This window comes from Syngnathus acus, chromosome 23 (genome assembly GCF_901709675.1).
Source record: "Syngnathus acus chromosome 23, fSynAcu1.2, whole genome shotgun sequence".
Taxonomy (NCBI): domain Eukaryota; kingdom Metazoa; phylum Chordata; class Actinopteri; order Syngnathiformes; family Syngnathidae; genus Syngnathus; species Syngnathus acus.
In genome coordinates, this window is record NC_051107.1 from 6590315 (window position 1) to 6608070 (window position 17756).

At 55.1% G+C, this 17756-nt stretch overlaps 4 protein-coding genes across 22 annotated transcripts in view; 1 reads left to right on the forward strand and 3 right to left on the reverse strand.

Moving 5' to 3' along the window:
- LOC119116923 (protein NLRC5-like) overlaps positions 1 to 17756 on the reverse strand; it is a 138789-nt gene that overhangs the window by 56928 nt on the left and 64105 nt on the right. The window lies entirely within an intron of this gene.
- metap2a (methionyl aminopeptidase 2a) lies at positions 166 to 3216 on the reverse strand. Its single transcript, XM_037242808.1, has 11 exons — positions 3007 to 3216; positions 2210 to 2302; positions 2079 to 2135; positions 1911 to 2013; positions 1677 to 1838; positions 1410 to 1591; positions 1248 to 1342; positions 1061 to 1157; positions 877 to 980; positions 689 to 804; positions 166 to 608 (listed from the first exon to the last, which is right to left on the reverse strand). Exons 1-11 carry the CDS (start codon positions 3164 to 3166, stop codon positions 356 to 358), a joined length of 1422 nt encoding a protein of 473 aa, XP_037098703.1. The 5' UTR covers positions 3167 to 3216; the 3' UTR covers positions 166 to 355.
- Positions 3738 to 8673, reverse strand: vezt (vezatin, adherens junctions transmembrane protein). Of its 2 annotated transcripts, none has more exons than XM_037242759.1 (12): positions 8498 to 8673; positions 7763 to 7882; positions 7237 to 7329; positions 6996 to 7165; positions 6643 to 6924; positions 6047 to 6208; positions 5823 to 5970; positions 5398 to 5750; positions 5136 to 5329; positions 4951 to 5057; positions 4655 to 4862; positions 3738 to 4520 (listed from the first exon to the last, which is right to left on the reverse strand). In XM_037242759.1, the coding sequence occupies exons 1-12, from the start codon at positions 8531 to 8533 to the stop codon at positions 4042 to 4044; spliced, it is 2352 nt and encodes a 783-aa protein (XP_037098654.1). In that variant the 5' UTR covers positions 8534 to 8673; the 3' UTR covers positions 3738 to 4041. The 2 variants fall into 2 exon arrangements, with proteins under 2 accessions (XP_037098654.1, XP_037098655.1); XM_037242760.1 differs by having other exon boundaries at positions 6047 to 6196; positions 8498 to 8672.
- Positions 9030 to 17546, forward strand: fgd6 (FYVE, RhoGEF and PH domain containing 6). Of its 2 annotated transcripts, XM_037242736.1 has the most exons (22): positions 9030 to 9302; positions 10365 to 11143; positions 11174 to 12126; positions 12980 to 13103; positions 13171 to 13238; positions 13313 to 13343; positions 13807 to 13958; positions 14026 to 14182; positions 14239 to 14326; positions 14557 to 14607; positions 14676 to 14734; positions 14821 to 14892; positions 14972 to 15040; positions 15108 to 15191; positions 15260 to 15339; positions 15426 to 15528; positions 15592 to 15735; positions 15829 to 15931; positions 16003 to 16097; positions 16172 to 16300; positions 16375 to 16523; positions 16589 to 17546. In XM_037242736.1, exons 1-22 carry the CDS (start codon positions 9293 to 9295, stop codon positions 16629 to 16631), a joined length of 3543 nt encoding a protein of 1180 aa, XP_037098631.1. In that variant the 5' UTR covers positions 9030 to 9292; the 3' UTR covers positions 16632 to 17546. The 2 variants fall into 2 exon arrangements, with proteins under 2 accessions (XP_037098631.1, XP_037098630.1); XM_037242735.1 differs by having other exon boundaries at positions 10365 to 12126.

Here is a 17756-nt window from a genome sequence, read left to right on the forward strand (position 1 = left end):
TTGGACATGGTTGAGCAATTTTCATTCAATCTTTTTATTGTTTCCTTACAAAAACATTCCAGGGAGTTGAAAACGGGAAGCCAGGCAGCATTCATTCCCTGCTGTTAGCAAAATGTTAGCCACCCCACCCACGTAGCAGCCCAAGTCACCCGTTTGCAGTTTTTCATCTTGGACAAATAAGACAAAGTGAATCCGTCCCGCTTGTTTAACCAGGAGAAGAACTGAGTCCCAAAGCGAGTCCGTCCGTCTGTAGATGGTGGTGGGACATTGCGTGCGTTTGTGCGTGCATGTGAGGGTGGGTGGGTGTGCGTGCGTGCGCCCGCCCACCAGCCGGCCAGCCCGCCCGCGTGGCCCTTCAGTAGTCGTCGCCGCGGCTGACCACTTCCTTGCAGGTGGGCCTGAGCAGGATGGTGTGCTCAAACTGCGCCGTGTAGCAGCCCTTGGTGTCGCACAGCGGCGGGTAGGGGTCCACGATGCCCAGGTCGCACAGGTTCTTCAGGGCCATCAGGTACTTGCTCTCGCCCAGGCGGTCCAACCAGCGGCGGCAGAAGGCCAGCGTGCCAAAGTTCTCGTTGATCACGTTCAGGAGGTGCTTGGCCCGCGGGAGCCTGTCAACCCAGCCAGGTCAGTTTTCATCACTCGCAAACACTGAATATGAATAAAGAATGTAGGAAAGCGAGACGCCGACCTGATGGGCACGTGGCCCACGTCAAAGTTCTTCATGTAGTGCGAGCATTCCATGTCGTCGTGGACCATGCCTTTGCCCGTGCTGCCAAACGTCTCGATAGCGTAAACCTCGCCTTCCTGCCCGCAAAATGAAAAGGAAATTTAGCAGGAATTTAAAAAAAAAAAAGTTTGCCCCGCTTGGAGGCCCACCTCCATTCTAGTGGCTTCTCCTCCTTTGACGATGGGCACCGTCTTCCCGGCGTGTATCCTGTACTGACCGATAGAATGGCCGTTGAGGTTTCGGATGGGTTTGACTACGGAGGCAAGCGCGTTAAAATACACTCGGGAAATATTGTGCCAAACAAAACAAAGCGCCTTGATGCGCCTGTGTTACCTTGGTACGTTTTGCCATCCAGCTCCACCTCGTAGGACTCCATCACTTCCTGGATGGCTTCGCCAACGTCACACAGACGCACATCAATTCCGGCGTTCTGCCATGAGGAAGAAAGAAAAAAAAAAAGGAAACCCATCAAATGAGATTTTGGTGGATCCAAAAAAATTGTGTCGTGCGCGTCGCATACTTTAATGCCAGTGTTGGTGGCATCTTTAACGGCTTCCAGCAGCTTGTCGTACTTTGGGTTGAAGGTGACGGTGAAGGCACAGTCAATGATTCGCCCTGCGGACAGCGACCGAGATGAAGCGAGCGCTCGCTCGCTCGCGACGGCGCCTTCCGCCCGACGTACCGTTGATGTGCGTGCCGAAGTCGATCTTGCACACGTCGTCGTACTGCAGGACGGTGGGGTCGCCGGCGTTGGGAGTGTAGTGGGCGGCGCAGTGGTTGAGCGAGCAGCCGGTGGGGAAAGCCAGCCCGGCGTGCAGCTTGTTCTCCTTGATCAGCTTGCGGGAGCAATCCTCCAGACGCTCGCTGACATGCCGTGAGGGAGAGGCAAGAGACTACGTAACGTAGCGAGAGAGCCAGCCAGCGGGCGAGCGAGCGAGCGAGGCCTCACCATATTTCAATCATGGTCATTCCAGGTTTCAGGAAGCCTTGCACGTGGCGGCGAACCTGCCTGTGAGCCTCGGCCGCCTGCCTAAAGTCGTTCCACACTTCCTCGTTGGCTTTGTCCAGCACTCGCCGCTCTTCGTTGCTGCTGCGCCACGCCGCGCTGCGCCTGCCCCGCCGCGGGCACACGCGCTTTTAGACTCGAACGCATGGCGGCTTGTCCTAGCGTGTCCTTCCTTACCCGTCCTGCGAGGGAGGGTATTCGCACTCTTGTCCGGCGGGGAAGGCTCCACCAGGGTACAGCTCGCAGATGGGAATCGACGGGGGATCCGTCTGGCCTTTGGCTGGGGGAAAACAGAAACATCACAACTTCCATTTTATGATGAAGGCGCAGCCGGCGCCAACATACATCCTTTCTTCTTCTTTTTCTTCTTCTTTTTCTTCCCTGCCGAGTTCTCGCCATCATCTGCAAAGGTGCGAGATGTTTGGTGACCGGTGGAATTACACACAAGCGCAGCAAGTTTTTTTCGGGTCTCCCACCTTCCTCGCCCTCCTCCTCCTCCTTGTCTTTGTCCTCCATCACCTGCTTCTCCAGCTCCTTCGTCACCTCGGTAACATCGTCGCCTTCCGGACCTGCGACAAACCGGTTTGAAAATGCCTCCGTACGGAAACTTGCTTAGTCAGCAAAATGAAACAGGATGTGGCTTTGCTGGAGATTTGCTATTTGTATCGACAGCCATATGCACAAATTAACACCTGCTCCGTTATTGATTTGTGACCGACTTGACTTGAAGAAATGAGTCATGCAAGCTGACCTAATTGTAGATCTCATGGAGAAAACAGAAAATTACGCAAAATAAAATGCGGAGTAAGTCGTTCGTGCAGTGCAACAAATGTATGCAAATTCAAATTCACATTTGAGCAGCTTTCATGAGATGTCAAGGGGTGCTGAAGTCTTTTTCCCAAGAGTAGGCCTGACGTAAATTCCAAACGTGATCCTGAACCCGCATGGCTAGCAGCACCATCAAGTCCAACGCAATAAGTCAACGTACTTCCGGAGGAAGTTTCACTGTAAAGCAAATTAATGTTGGATTTGTTTCCTTTGTGCTTTATTGTAGAGTTCATCGAAAATATTAGGTTCATATCATTATAATAACGGGTTCGCAATGGTTTACCGTCTGGCACTTTAAGCGTGCACAACAAGTTCCCCACGAAGTGATTTTATTTTGAAGATAAATTGGATTGTTTCCGGGGTTTGTAGGTTCTATAAATGTCCGCTCTGTCGCAGCACCAACAGGTAGCATTAGCTAAGCTAAGCCTGCTCGCGGCAGTATTACCGGCTGCCAATGACTTGTTCTTCTTCTTCTTTTTTTTCTTCTTTTTCGCGGCCGCCTCTTCCACCGGGTCGCCGTCTTTTCTATCCACGTCCTCGCCGTTCATCTGGGCTTCCTGGACTTGTTTTTGCCCCGCCGGGGTCTCCGCGAGCACCGCCGCCATGACGATGACAGCCTGCTGCTGCTGCTACTGCTGCTGCCGCTTAGGTAAGCGCGAGGCATTGCGGGAACTTTGGGTAAGCGCTTGCGTCGACGTGATGCGTTCACTGACCGTCGACTCGGAATTTTGACCAATGACGCGGTCAGCCACTAAGCGGCAATGTTGCACTGTGCTGAATAGACAGCTCCGTAAAATCGCAGTTTATAGTGTGCGACGTCCTGCGTTTGTGGTCCTACCATTTTGTCTTGTTTTTTTCGTGTTTCTCTGACCAAATGCAGCAGCAATTATATAACGGAATATTAATGTTGTGCAGTGACTTGTGAATCATGTGTTTAATAATATTGTTCATGGTTTAATAATGTGTTTAATGGTAATCACACTATGTGTGTTAAAAAGTTGCTCAAATCTACTGCTAACAAAAAGTCAGGAGTGGCTTAGTAGCTGTTGTAGGCCAGACAAATGCAGACGCTTTTGGGGGGGCATATATCAGGTGACCCACCAAACCTGTTGGTCTTTGCGACAGACAAAACACAAGCAGCAACCAGCATTTTGAACACCAATCAGATACAGCAAATGCTTTTCTGGAACCATCTTTTATTTCATTTTGGAAAAAGCACAAGGTGTGTACACCTCACCTGCAAGGCAGGGTGGAGCTAAGGAAAGACCGTCCCACCAGTCCTCACTGGAGAGACATTAGTAGTCTTTTTTTTCGAGCAATTTCAGGAAGTTTCCACGTACATTGGTGATGTCACAAATGAAAGTGCAAGCTTCCCTCCCAAAATAAAGCCATGACGGTAAAATGAGCATCCCCCATTTCCTCTTCCTCAGCCAAGCTTTACATCAGAGACCCCGACCGGAACAACGGGAAGACAAAGAAATCAGTGTTCCTCTTCCCCGTCGTCCCCGTCATCTCCAAATGTCTGCTCCTCCATCTTGCCCAGCGAGTGCGATCGCGCCGCTACCTGCGCGGCCACGGCCGAGCTGAAGCTGAGCGACTCGGAGCTGTGGATCTCCTTCAATCTGTCCATGATGGACAAGGTGGGTACTCTAGGCTTTAGGTGTCCATCCAATCCATTCAGGTTCTCCTCGCCGCCGCCCTCCTCCTCCTCGCCGTCGTACTGATGCAACTCGGACGCGCCTCCTCCTCGGGCGCACACCAACTGCCCTCGTGTGGCCTCCTCTTCCTCTGCCTCCAAACCGCAGCTGAACTCGGAGGGGTCAGGCCTCACCCGCTCGTCCTTTCCTCCCGGCTTTTCCTCTCCGTTTCCTGCCGCGGAATCCGATAGGCTGTCGCCTCTTTCTGCCGCCGCGGCGGCCAACGGATGCGTCGGGGCGTCGGAACAGCAAATGGAAGCAGCTGCGACGACAGGAAGCGAGCGCTCAACTGACACCGACCGGCTTTTAAGAATCAATCACTCGTTGGAATTTGGATTGCCCATTGAAAATGGCCACAAGGAATGAAGACAAGGCACAGATTGAGACATTCCAGACCTTGGTCGCTGAAGAGCATCTGCTTCCTCTTCATCCTATCGCCGGCGAAGGTGCGGAAGCCCAGCACCGCCTTGAGCTCGGAGAGCACACGGCGGGACTCCTCCCGCTCGCGCCGTTGCCGTTCCCGCTCCTCCGGCGTCAGCATGTCGCACCACGAGTCCTGGCCTCCGCCGTCGGAATCCGAATCGGACACGTAGGCCTCCAACTCCTGTCACATTAAGAGTCCTATTGGTCCCGCCGAGCCAAGTCGACTTGAGAGGTGGGCGCGCGGTCAAGCCCCAGCCTCCCTCCCCTACCAGCTCTTCTGGAACCGGATCTCTGTCCAGGATTAAAGGATAGGACGGAGGAGGATCAGGCATCTGGGGCACTGGGGTCCCATCCTGTTCCGGACCCTCATCGTTACCTGCAAAAACAGCGCGGACACCTCTGATTCCAAGGATCAAAGTTTCCCGACATGACTCCTTCCTTCCTTCCTTCCTACCTGGACAGTCATTGGCCCGCCTCAACATGCGCTCCACTTGCCCGATGGTGTCGTCCCAGCACCCGGCGCTGGCCCGCATATGCGGCTGCAGCTGGTTGAGCCTGTCGCTCAGGTCCCGGTATCCCTCCAGAGTCAGCTCGCCGGGCTCCTTGGACACCATCATCTTCTCCAGGTCGTCCTCCATGATGATCATCCTGGAGAAGGCAGGCGTTGGTCGGGCTTATTCGCCCGGAGCTGCAGGCCGCGCGTGCGTGCGTCTTACTCGCTCAGGAGGGCCTTGAGGTGCAGCTGCAGGCTTCGAATGGACGCGTGAAGGGTGTTGAGCTCCCGGCACTTCTCCCGGACACGAGCGCCGCGATCGCAACCCGACGTCCTGGCCTGCGTCTCAAAGTGGCGGTGGAAGTCATAGCTTCGCCGCACCTCGGCCAGGCAGGCGGCCAGCGCGCGATGGAGCGGCTCGGTCACGCCGGCGATGGCGCGGTGCAGCGCGGGGGGAGGCGCCGCCGCCACCGCCGCCTCTTCCTTCACTTCCTCCTCGAGTCGGCGGGGCGACATCAGGAGGGCTAATCGGCGGAAGCACTCCGAGCTCTGCCCGACCCACAGTTGGAACAACATCTGGCACAGGGACAAAGTGTCATTTAGCCCGTTGACATCTTCAAAGCACCGAATGGGAGATGAGGACGAAACCTTGAGGGCGGGCAGGCTGTAGTCGTCGGTCAGCTCCTGAGCCTGCTCGTCGCCCAGGTGTTCCAGGCCCAGGCCCAAGCCCAGCTCCTTCAGAGGCACCGCCGACACGTAGTTGGTCACGTTGTCCACCTCGGAGCTCAGCGGGAACGTCGGGAGGCGTTAAGGGGAACAAAATCATGCATCAAGGATTCTCTCATTGATTGTTTCCACTTGCAAAAGGATATTCCTTGAGCATGTGACAGGTGGCCCTTCGCGAGGCTCGAAAGGCCGAGCGGAGGGCCCGGTAGAGCGCCTTGCGCAGTCCCATCAGCTGCTGGCCTCGGGGGGCCGAGCCTCCCGCTCCCGCCCTGCTAAAGGTGCCGGCCGCGCTCACCCTGTCGAGCAAACTTGACAAGTGAAATGTGATACAACTGTGGAGACGTCTCGAATTGGTGAAGAGGCGGAGACACAGCATGCTGACCGCCAATCACAACACAGGACAGCATGAAGCACACCTGGCCCCTTTCGCACGAGCTTTTTTTTTTTTCCGTTTTGCTTCAAAGACACCCAAGCTGAAGTCAAACGTTAGGCCGCCGCGGAGCTAACACACTCATTTAACTCGTCGGTTGGGTCGCAATGCGCCGATGACATTTTTGCACCGTGTGAAAGGGACTCGTGAATCATGCGGGGTGGGGGCGAATGCTAAAGCTAAGCTCACAGGTCATATTTTATGGAAGCATGCAGGTCTGGGCCCGGCATGCGGCGGCGGCGATCAGACACAAAGGACGGGGGGACAAGGTCACCATTTGGACGGGACAAGCAAGAAAGCTAGCTAGCTTACAGGGTGAAGCCTCGCGAGATGACTTCCGTCTCCTGCACCAGCCGCAGAGCCTTGCGGGACACGCCCGTCAGCGCCTTGCTGTCGTGGAGCAGCGTGCGCAGCTGCGAGGCCCGGGCGTGGACGGCCCGTCGGGCGCCGCCCCGCCTCCACAGCGCCGCCGCCGCCCGCAGCGCCGCCCAGCCCAGCGCCACCAGGACCAAGGGGGCCGCCGCCAGCGCGCCCCCGGAGGCCGAGCACAGACCCAGCAGAAGCGCCGCCAGGCCCACCAGCCACGCCAAGTCCCTAAGTGGACACAAGTGGAGGTAAAGTCGCAGAGCCCTTGAAAATAAATGTCAATCTTGTTATTTGCGCACCACGATGACAGCGCGGCGAAGACGGCGAGTCGGGGCAGCGCGGCGAGGTCGTGCGACGAGCGGAGCGTCAGCAGGCTGGGATCCAGCAGCTCGATCAGCTCCACGTCCTCCTGCAGCAGCACGTCCTGATCCAGGATGCAGCGCACCGAGTACTCGCCCAGCACGCAGTCCTGCGAGCGAGCGAATGAACGAGCCGGGTTGGCGAAGGGAGACTGGCGAGCGAGGCACACTGATGACCCACCAGCTGCTGCTGCTCCAGTGTGTGAGAGGAGGCCGCCTTCTGAAGTGGGTTCCATCTCCACCAGGCTTCAGCCAAGGTCTGCATGACTCCCACCTACACACATTCAAAAAGTCCTCCACCTCAACACAATTCAAGATAAAAAGATGCAGACCTACAAGAATCAAGTTGCTTTTTTTTTTTTTTTTCCCCACACTCATAATATTACAAGTGCAAAGTACTCATTTGGTGTCATTAGATTAAGACAAAAAGTTCATTTGCAAGTTCAGCATCACGCTCGCCTACGTTAACATATCCGGCCCGTAATTATGTCTTGGCGGACGCGAGACATTTGAGCAAAAGCAGGGATGATCAGTCTGGCAGCTCCGGCCGGCTTTATCTGACATCCGGGAAGCGCCGCGCTGACCAAACACTTCCTGTCCTAAACAGCGCAGAGGAAGTGTGACACATGTGGAAAGTTCCAGAAACACCTAGGCATTTGCACTCCACACATTCCCGTTTCAGATCAGGACTCATACGAAGAACTCACCTGGGCTTCCCGGGGAACATCCCAAGATCCCAGATCGCCGTCTTCGTCCCTCGCTGCCGCCGGACATGCTTCGAAGTCCGTGTGTCCTAAATCGTGCAGGTAGTGGAAAAGCGGCGAGTTCTGCAAAGCAAACGCTGAGGTCAGAGTGCTTTCCATCTTACCTGTTGACCCCTAGTGCATCAGAGCCACCTGCACTCCCGCCAAAAAAGTCCCAATCTATTCAGAGCATGCGCCCGTGTCCGGATTGTGTGATTAGAAAATGGACGTCATGATCCTCCTCCTCCTCCTTTTTTGTTCCTGTCTGACCCCTTTGTTGTCAGCATCATTGCATTACAATACTGGTGGACACTTAACAGATGCATCATGGGAACATCTGTGTAATTACCAGCCTATACATGATGTTAGGATAATACTTACTTCCATGGTCACAATGAGCTCATTTTGTCGCAATCCAGATTTGAGTGCGTGCGTGCGCGCGCGTTTATTTATGTATTTTTGGAAGCGACGCATCGGTTCTGTCTGTCTGGTCAGCCCCACCTACTGCAATCAATAACAGTCCCCAAACTTGCCCCCGTTTATCAGAAGCACACTTAATATAAGACAGTAATGAGTGGAAATGTATTTCGCACTTTTAAAAATGAACGCATCCGGTTTTTTGTGTGTGTCTTAAGTGGTGTCTATTTGTGGCAGCATGACAAAGCAGAGGCTAACAAGTGAGACACGGGTAATACGAACCTCAAACACGACATCTTCGTCATACTCCTCCGTCATGGCGCTGCTCCATCGACGCACGGCTCGCTTTGCATGTCGAACTTTGGATGCGACTGGACGGGAGGAGTCGGCCGAGAAAGAGAGGGGAACTTGGGAGTTTAGCCTCTTTGCTAAATAAAAGAACTACAATTCCCAGCCAAGCGAACCCGCTCACGCTTCTTCCTCGCAAGAAACTACACTGGGAGCTGCTGACCTACAGCGCCGCATGTGGCCGAAAGAAGCATAGGTCCAACCGTTAGAAAAGTCAAGTAAGAAATGTTTAACAAAAAGGCGGAAGTACAGTGAATACTATTATTTCACAATAAAAAGTTCATCGGACAAAAACGAGAATAAGAAATGCAACGTCAATAGAGAGAACTTAAATATGATTAGTATTACAGTGGTGAGTTATGCGACGGAGTTTTATTCACGGCAATGCTCCAAAAACATCACGTCGTTTACAACCGGCTGTCATGCTGTATCAACAATAGGAAGTGGTTTGTTCACAGTGCTTCAAGCTTTACATAACCGACAAACTTTGCCGAAGCCGAAAAACTTTGGGAGAAAATGGAAAAAGCAACAAGGATAACGTCGTTACCGGTGGATGTGCGAGCGAGATAAGGCTTAAGAGCGACGCTCCGTGGTTTCTTTTAGCTCCCCGCACTGGATTTCCAAGTGACAATGTTGTGGAGGCAGGAAAAAACCAAGACCTTGTCGCGCTTCCATTGAAAGTGAATTTACGTTCCTCATGGAGAAAACAGCAGCAACAAGTTGGGAGTCATGAGCACAGGTTTGTTTCTTGGGGGGTAACTGCAAATTAGCAACATGTACTTGAAGGTCAAATGCTCATGGTCAATGCAGCGTCTTGTAAAACGACTTTCCGAAGTTACCATCCACTGATTTTTTTTTTTTTTTTTTTACACCACTTAATTACAGCTTTCCTGAAGAAGAAAAAAACGCCTCCACATAAGTAGTACAATAGAACACACTACACGTCTACAATGAGCCTCGTAATAGTACAATCCAAGTCGCTTTCCGTTTGAATGGCTCACTTGTAGCTGGAGATGGTCAAAACGTCTTTGTCTTTTAGACATCTGTCCTGCTGCTGATGCTACACCTCCAAATAATGCGACATTAACGTCCCTCCCTCGTAAAGCTTTGCTTCAATAGATGTTGTCCCTCGCGTGGATTCTGCGTCATCGGAGATAGTGTTTGTTTGTTTGTCGCATGACCTGACGCTTCATTTTGACGAGTCTGGCCAAACTCCGTTCAGAAACTATGCAAAATTGTATCTTCTCGCCCGTGGCTTGTCGTCAAGTATTTGTGAGGCTTTGGTGGCACGGTCGTCACAATTGGAGGATTTCGGCGTGTGGTGCTTCGCATTGAGGTCAACTTTAACAGCAGGACTCAAACATCTTTTCAAACCTGAGTTAATAAAGGCAGGTCGTTAAAAACAGCAAATTTCTACCACATGCATGTGTTGGCAGAATCCAAAACACAAGTGTGAAACATTCATTTTGGGTTCAAAATATGTTTGTGTCAGGATCAGCCAGATTGCCAACGGAGTTGGGTGTCATTTTTCGTTTGTGGTCATTGACCTTTTCCAAAGTTCACCGCAGGATGCAGTTGCAACGTAACTGCGTGGAATTTTGCCACAGGTTCAGTGAGTCAGTCACTACTCCCAGCTCTTCCATTCAAACGGTGACGCATGATGTATTTCACGCATTACTCCCCCGTTGAACTTTGCTTGTAAGTCCATCTCTGCTGATATTTAGGAAAGGCAGGAAGTAGAATGTGTTCGTGCGTGCGTGCGTGCGTGTTTTGACTCTTGTCTTGTGTTGTGTACATGCAGGTGTGAAGAAGCCTCCATTAGCTCCCAAACCTAAACTTCCCGTCGTGGCCAAACTCCCTCCCATCGCCCCCAAACCAGGCCCGCTCAGCACGACCCCCCCCGTTTCCTCCCAGCCTTCCCCCGCCACTCTCAAAAGGACAAAGCCGGCCCTCGCCCCGAAGCCCTGCATCCCAAAATCCACAGGCCCTCTCCCCCCCGCCGCCGCCTCGCCGCTTCCCAAAGCTCACCTTATCTTATCTCCTCCTGGGCAGGATCTTCCCGAGGACAGCCTCTCGCTGCTCAACACCGCAAATGGGATTTTATCGGAGCGTGAATCGGACTATGTCATTCCCACGTGCGCCTGCGGGCTGCGGGACCGCTGCCAACGTGTGGAGAATGGCGTGCACGGGCTCAGGAACGGGGATCTCGAAGGAACGCCGACCACCGGACCGGAGGAATGTTTGTGCGAGGGGGTGAGCAAAAGACCTCGGGCCAAGCCTCAGAGACACGTGGACAAAGAGGGGAACGGGACTGAAGCTGACTCGGCGAGGCCTGCGCCCATCGGCTGTGATGTTGCAGGCAGCATCGTTGCCTCCTGTCCACCTTCGGAGTGCAGCAGCCGTTTTCAGGGCGACTCCTCGGTTCCCGCGCCCCCGAGTAAGCCCCTCCCCGTCCCGCATCCTCGCAGGCGTAAGAAGCCCGCCCTGGTGAGGCAGGACGGCGTGGAAGGCGCGGCGGCTCAGGATCCTCCTCAGGAGCTGGACGACCTGAGAGAGGAGTCAGTTGGCGAGCCGGGCGCTCCGGTAGCCGGCGCCCCGGTAGCCGGCGCCCCGGTAGCGGGCGCCCCGGTGCCACCTCGCCGCCAGACCTCCCTTTCCCCTCGCCTCTACAGAATGCAGCGGACCTGTGCAAGACTCAACAAGGTCGCCTCCCATTCACTCAGCCTGCTCTCCCAGCCTCACCTTGCGGGCGAGCGAGTGGGCGAGGAGCACGGTGGCGGCGAGGAGGAGGAAGACGGCTACGGCGATTTCAAGCGCTATCCCGTCACCCACAGCCTCCCCAAGCAGGTCAAACTGGGCTGCCCGCCGCCCATGCTGCACGCCAAGAAGCCTTGCTCGGCTGAGGAGCGGCGACCGGCGAGGCCGCCGCCCCGGAAACCTCAGAGGCACAGCCTGCCCGCCCCGCCGCCGCCTTCCGTCTGCCCGCCGCCGCCGCCGCCTCCTCACGGTCCCATGAGGGAGCTGCCCGCGCCCCCCCAGGAGAAAGCTTCCTGGCGCTTTGCCCGGCCGTGCGTGACCTTCTTCAGCCGCCAGATGCCCACCAGGAGCAGCGTGCCGCCCAAAAGTCGGGCGCCCGCTTTGGGGAGCAAGCAGCGAGCCAAGTCCTTCTCCGCCGCTGACCTGGCCACCCGTGTGGACCCCAACAAGCGGAGCCTCTCCTTCCGGAAGCTTCTGGAGCTGCGCGTGTCTGTCAAGATGCTGCCCAAGCTGCTGGCCAAGGGAGGCCACCCGCTGGACGGCACCGATGGCGAGTTCAAGCGGGCGCAGCGGCCCAACAGCTGCATCGGCGAGGTCGGCATCGGCGAGGTCGGCGAGGTCGGCATCGACGACGACGACGACGGGAGCGCCGAGTACGAGAACGTGCCTCTGTACGAGGAGATCCCGGAGTACATGAACCTGCCCTTCCACGGCGGCGGAGCGGGCTGGTCGCAGGACGGCGACGACTCGGACGTCTACGAGGCGCAGGACCCCTACCACGGCTTCCGCGAGGACCACGGCCTTAGGTGGGATTCAGTCCACATGAGCTTTTCATTTCACATTGCAAGAATGACACAAAAAGTAGGAAGGACTATTTGTTTTCCTCAGTCAGTGTGAATTTTGAGCCTGAGCTGAGCTCACTTCTTCTCCGAATCATCTGTATTGCTAAGCATAGTCCGGCCCCTCCCCTGCCCTCCCCCCACCCCAGGTGCTCCGCGCTCTCCGGGCGGCGACAGGTGACATCAGCACGAGTCAGCGGCGCGTCAAACGTTGGCAGCGCGTCGACGTGCTGTGGCTCGGCCTTGCGCTCTTCCTGTGGGTTATTTTCAGTCTGCCGGGCAGGAAATGTTTGAAAAAACGCCACACGCAAGTGGGAAAAGAAATGTGCGCCAACCAAAAGCCTGCCTGCCTGCCTGCCTGCCTGCCTGCCTACCTCCTCCTACTCAGGCTGGCCTTCCTCGCTCTGTGTTTAACCTCTAGGCTTGACTTTTTTTTTTTTTTTTTCCACCCTCTCTCACTTCTCCTTGACTTGAAGAGAAAACGTGAGCTTTTCACCACACGCTTTGCACTCCGGGAGAGCAGAGGAGCAACATGTTTTCAAACCACGCACGAGAAAAAGAAACGTCCTCTGGGGAGGGACCTTGTTTGTTCCACATCTTTTGCTCTTCATTTGTTTGGGATGTTTTGTTCAGGTCCAAGGAACCAGGTTGACAGAAAACGACATTTGTGTTGGGCCGGGAGCAGAGCTGAGGGCTCAGACGGTTCAGCTTGAGCAGAAAGCGCATGAAAACATCAGAGGCCGACACGTGTCCGTGCTTGCAGCCGCCTTGGCACGCACAATGCTCCTTTTTGACACCCGTGCTATTTTCCCACGCGCAGCCACCGGCAGAGGAGGGACATCCACTCGGACGACGACGAGGGGGCTCGCAGTTGGGACGAGGAGGAGGAGGAGGACAACAGCTCGTCCTCCAGCAAGGAGCACGTGGACCCGGCGGACCGACAGGTGAGCACCTCGCCCCCCCCCCCCCCCCCTCGTCACCGCAAACCAGATGCCGGTCTCTTTCTCGCAGCTGGAGGACGAGAGCAAGCGCAAGAAGGTGGCGCACATCGCCCAAGAGATCATGAGCTCCGAGAAAGTGTGAGTCCGTGCGCTCGCTCGGTGCACAGAAACAAAAGGTCATTTGTGCCAAATGATTTTCTTTCCCGCCGCAGGTTTGTGGATGTCCTCAAGCTTCTTCACATCGTAAGTGTCACATGACCTGAAGTGCCATCCTGTGTGTGTGTGTGGGCGTTCTGTCCAAGAAATCGGGTCAAGTCGTATTCTTTTCCGCGCGTGGACGCAGCAGCTGCTTCCTCCTGCCACTGAGCTGACCTCTGTGCACGCACGCACACACCCATGCAACGCATTCTTTGCGCATTCTTGCGGCCGGCCATTCAGCCGACGTGCCACTCGAATGTTTCGGACGGTCCCGCGGGTGTGCCGGCAAAGCAAAGATCAGATTACGTAATAAGATGGCGGCCGTTTGGAAGCGAGCCACGAGAGCTCCAAGGTTTGGAAATGCGGCCGAGCGCTCGCGCCGGTGTTTGAGTTGGCCAGAAGCGAAAAGGTTTAGTCAGCGACCTCGCCGCTTCCTTCCTGGCCGAGGGCGCCGACCGACTCCAGCGCGTGCATCCGTGTCGGACCCAGCCTGGGTTTTCCGCCTCAGGACTTTCGGGACACCGTCGCCAAGGCCACGCGTCAGAACGGCAAGCCGGTGGTGGACGAGCGCGTCCTCAGCCAGGTCCTCTACTACCTGCCTCAGCTCTACCAGCTCAACAAGGACCTGCTGAGGGAGCTGGAGGAGAGAGTGGCGCACTGGTACGTGCTCGCCCCCCCCTACCGATCGCCCGATCGGACTCGAGCCTTCACCGTCCTGGCTTTGCAGGAGCGAGCACCAGCGCCTGGCCGACGTCTTTGTGCAGAAGGGGCCCTACCTGAAGATGTACTCCACGTACATCCGCCAGTTCGACAACAACGTGGCGCTTTTGGACGAGCAGTGCCGCAAAAACCCGGGCTTTGCCGCCGTGGTGCAAGACTTTGAGGTAACGTCGTCGTCTGGCATCAGGCCCGCCCGTTGACGCTTGTTGTTTGGCTGCAGACCAGCGGCAGATGTGCCAGCCTTGCCCTCAAGCACTACCTGCTCAAGCCTGTCCAGAGGATCCCCCAGTACCAACTGCTGCTCACAGGTGGGTTCTGGAGCACACAGATTGTGCAGAAAGGAGATTCCGCATTTGCAACAACATCCCAACGGCTCCATAGCAAATGTCTGTTCTTATAACCCGGAGCTTTTATTTAGATCAGTCACAGAATCAAATAAAAGTCAACCCAGCATGGACCGAGATTAGGCATCAGAACTTGTCTTATGCTGCCCTCTAGTGGACAGCGACAAGAATGTCACCTCTCTGCCCTTTTCTAGATTATTTGAAGAATCTGCCTCGGGACTCTGAGGACTACAAGGACACAGAAGGTGAGCGAGAAGACAACGCAGCACGATGGAGGCGTCTTAAAAACAAGCGCTTTTGTCCGTCCGCGCAGCCGCCCTGAGCATCGTCAAGGAAGTGGCCAACCACGCCAACGACATCATGAAACAAGGGGTGAGACGTCTGCCAGCCCACACGCTCCGCCGGACATTTCTAGTCTCGCTTCTCATCGCCGTGGCGTTTGCATTTCATTCTTCCAGGATAACTTCCAGAAGCTGATGCAGATCCAGTACAGTCTGAACGGCCACCAAGAGATCGTTCAGCCGGGCAGGGTAAGACACTCCCCCCACTCGTTTCTCCATCGGCAACGCCACCACGCCAGTTGAGTCCCGACCCGACGGCTTCCCGCAGGTGTTCCTGAAGGAGGGAACGCTCATGAAGCTCTCCAGAAAGGTCATGCAGCCGCGGATGTTCTTCTTGGTGAGTGCCCCTTTGCTTTGGCCGTCTTTTCGCGAGCCGTCTTGACTCAGCCGTCGTGTGCGTCCAGTTCAACGACGCGCTCATGTACACCACGCCCGTCCAGTCGGCCCAGTACAAACTCAACTGCGTGCTCTCCCTCGCCGGCATGAAGGTAAGATGACAAACGGACAGACGGTCGTCCGTGCCGCCGCTTGTGATTGTGAGCGGACGCGCCCGCAGGTCAGCAAGCCCAGCCAGGAGGCCTACCAGAACGAGCTGAACATCGAGAGCGTGGAGCGCTCCTTCATCCTGTCCGCGAGGTCGGTCAGCGACACTCTGACTCGTGAGGCGCGACGACGTGGAGGGAGGCGCTTGCGTTTTTAGCGTGCCGCTTTTCTGCCTCCAGCTCGGCGACGGAGCGAGACGAGTGGCTGGAGGCCATCGCCAAAGCCATCCGCGACCACGCCAAGAAGAAGATCAGCTTCACGTCCAGTCGCAGCCAGGAGGAGGTGAGGCTCGCGGTGGGGGGGGCGGGAGGGCATTTTTGAAGCTGACCCTCCGTGATGGCGCAGGGTGACGACTCGCCAGACAGCGGCGCCCCCTTGGGCTCCAAGGCTCCCATCTGGATCCCCGACCTGAGGGCCACCATGTGCATGATCTGCACCTGCGAGTTCACCCTCACCTGGCGGCGCCATCACTGTCGCGCCTGCGGGAAGGTGCCCTGACCTCGCGGCTGACCTCGACCGCGGCTGGCCTCGACCGCGCCGCGCCGCGCGACCCGCCCGCCTCATCTGGTGTCGTTCCCACAGGTGGTGTGCCAAGCCTGCTCAGCCAACAAGTATTACCTGGAGTACTTGAAGAACCAGCCGGCACGCGTGTGTGACCACTGTTTTGCCAAACTGCAGGAGAACAGTGAGTACATGTGTCTTAGTGTCTTTGGATGGCCATGTCACATTTTTTATTTATTTATTTTTCCTCCCCAGACGACCGCCGCGCCTCGTCGTCGGCGTCTCCCATCAAATCCGGAGCGTTCTCCTTCACCAGGAAACAGAAAAAGATCCCAGCTGCGTTAAAAGAGGCGAGTGAGAGAGCGAGCGAGCGAGAGGTGAGGCAAGATAAGCAGCGGCGTGACCCGCCGGGCTCTCTTCCCAGGTGTCAGCCAACACGGAAAACTCCTCCATGAGCGGCTACTTGAGCAGGTCCAAGGGCAACAAGAAGCAGTGGAAGCGGCTGTGGTTTGTCATCAAGAACAAAGTCCTGTACACGTACGCCGCCAGCGAGGTAAGTGGCGCCGGCGGCCCCGGCCAGCCGTCGTCTTCTGGCGTCCACGTTGCGGTCTTCCTCCTCTCCCTCAGGATGTGGCGGCGCTGGAGAGCCAGCCGCTGCTGGGCTTCTTCCTTCGGGAGGAAAAGAACGGGCCGGCGCAGAAGCTGCAGTTCAAGCTCTACCATAAAAATACGCTCTTCTACATCTTCAGAGCCGACGACATCCCCACCGCACGGAGGTCAAACCGCGCCTGGCGCGCAATCCACGCCAACCTCCTTGTGACCTGCTGCTCTTTTCTTCCAGGTGGATTGAAGCCTTTCAAGAGGCCATGATCCTCGAGCAGTGATGAGCCAGCACACGGCCAACCGGGAAGGCACGCACGCCGCTTCCAGTAGGAGATGGGAGACCCATTGGCGTGGCATTTCAAAAAACAAAAAAATGAATGGGAGCTTTTTCTTCTTTTCCGTCTGATGCTGCAGCTAGCTGCGGCCCGAATGCCAAAGAATGTGCGTGGAAGTGGACGATTGCCCACCAGGAAAGCCCCGGTACGGATCTGCTTAGTCAAAGGAAATGATGGGGCAAACTAGGTGGTGGGAAATTCAAGCAGGTCAAGTAAGAGGAAGTTGCAAGAAGAGCTATTCTTCTATTTTCCTACAACGTGGTCCTGGACAAAACTGGAAGTGTATCACGAAACCTATTACTCTCCGAAATGTTGATGGCAGACTCGGAATTGATCCGTGAGTAATATTTTGTATAGAATAGAGCAACGTTGACATTTTTAAAAAGCAGCCTAGCGCTGATATTGATCATGTATGGAGAAGCAGGCCAGGCCAGGGTCTGCTGAGTTTTTCTTTTAATTAGGGGAGGGGTATGCGGTTGCACAGGACCTTCTCCCCCCCCCCCCCCAAACAAAACAATTGATTGTTTTGTACAGTACATTTTTGTACCAGTGAAACATTCAAAGACACCATTGTTCGAGTATTTTCTGCCCTAACCTGCCTCCTCCAAGTTTGAATGACCCGCACAACTTTTTTCTGTCCACTTTCTGCTTCAAGTTGTCATTGCAACTCTTGATTCCTTCTTGTCGATCTGGTTTGAACTTGTCAGGGTTTATGTTGGAAGCAAGTGTTTGCTTGTGATTGTACATTATCAGTGACTATTTTTTTTAGTAACGCTTGTGTGGAGGTAGAGTCTCCTACAGAACAATCATAATAAACTGTCAGGCAACAGTTTTTAATAATAAATCTAGGTCTACTTTTGGCTTGATGTGTTTTAACGTCACAAGTCCATACGGAAAGATTTATTTGCTGCGTTTGTAACAGTCGGGAGACTTTTCTACGATAAACTACGGTTCCTTTCTCAATGAGTCTGGACGTTATAATTGACTATTTTATGATACAACGTGCGGAGATGGAGTCTCCTACCAAACACCAATTATACAATACTAGCTTGTAATGAAATATGGGTTTGG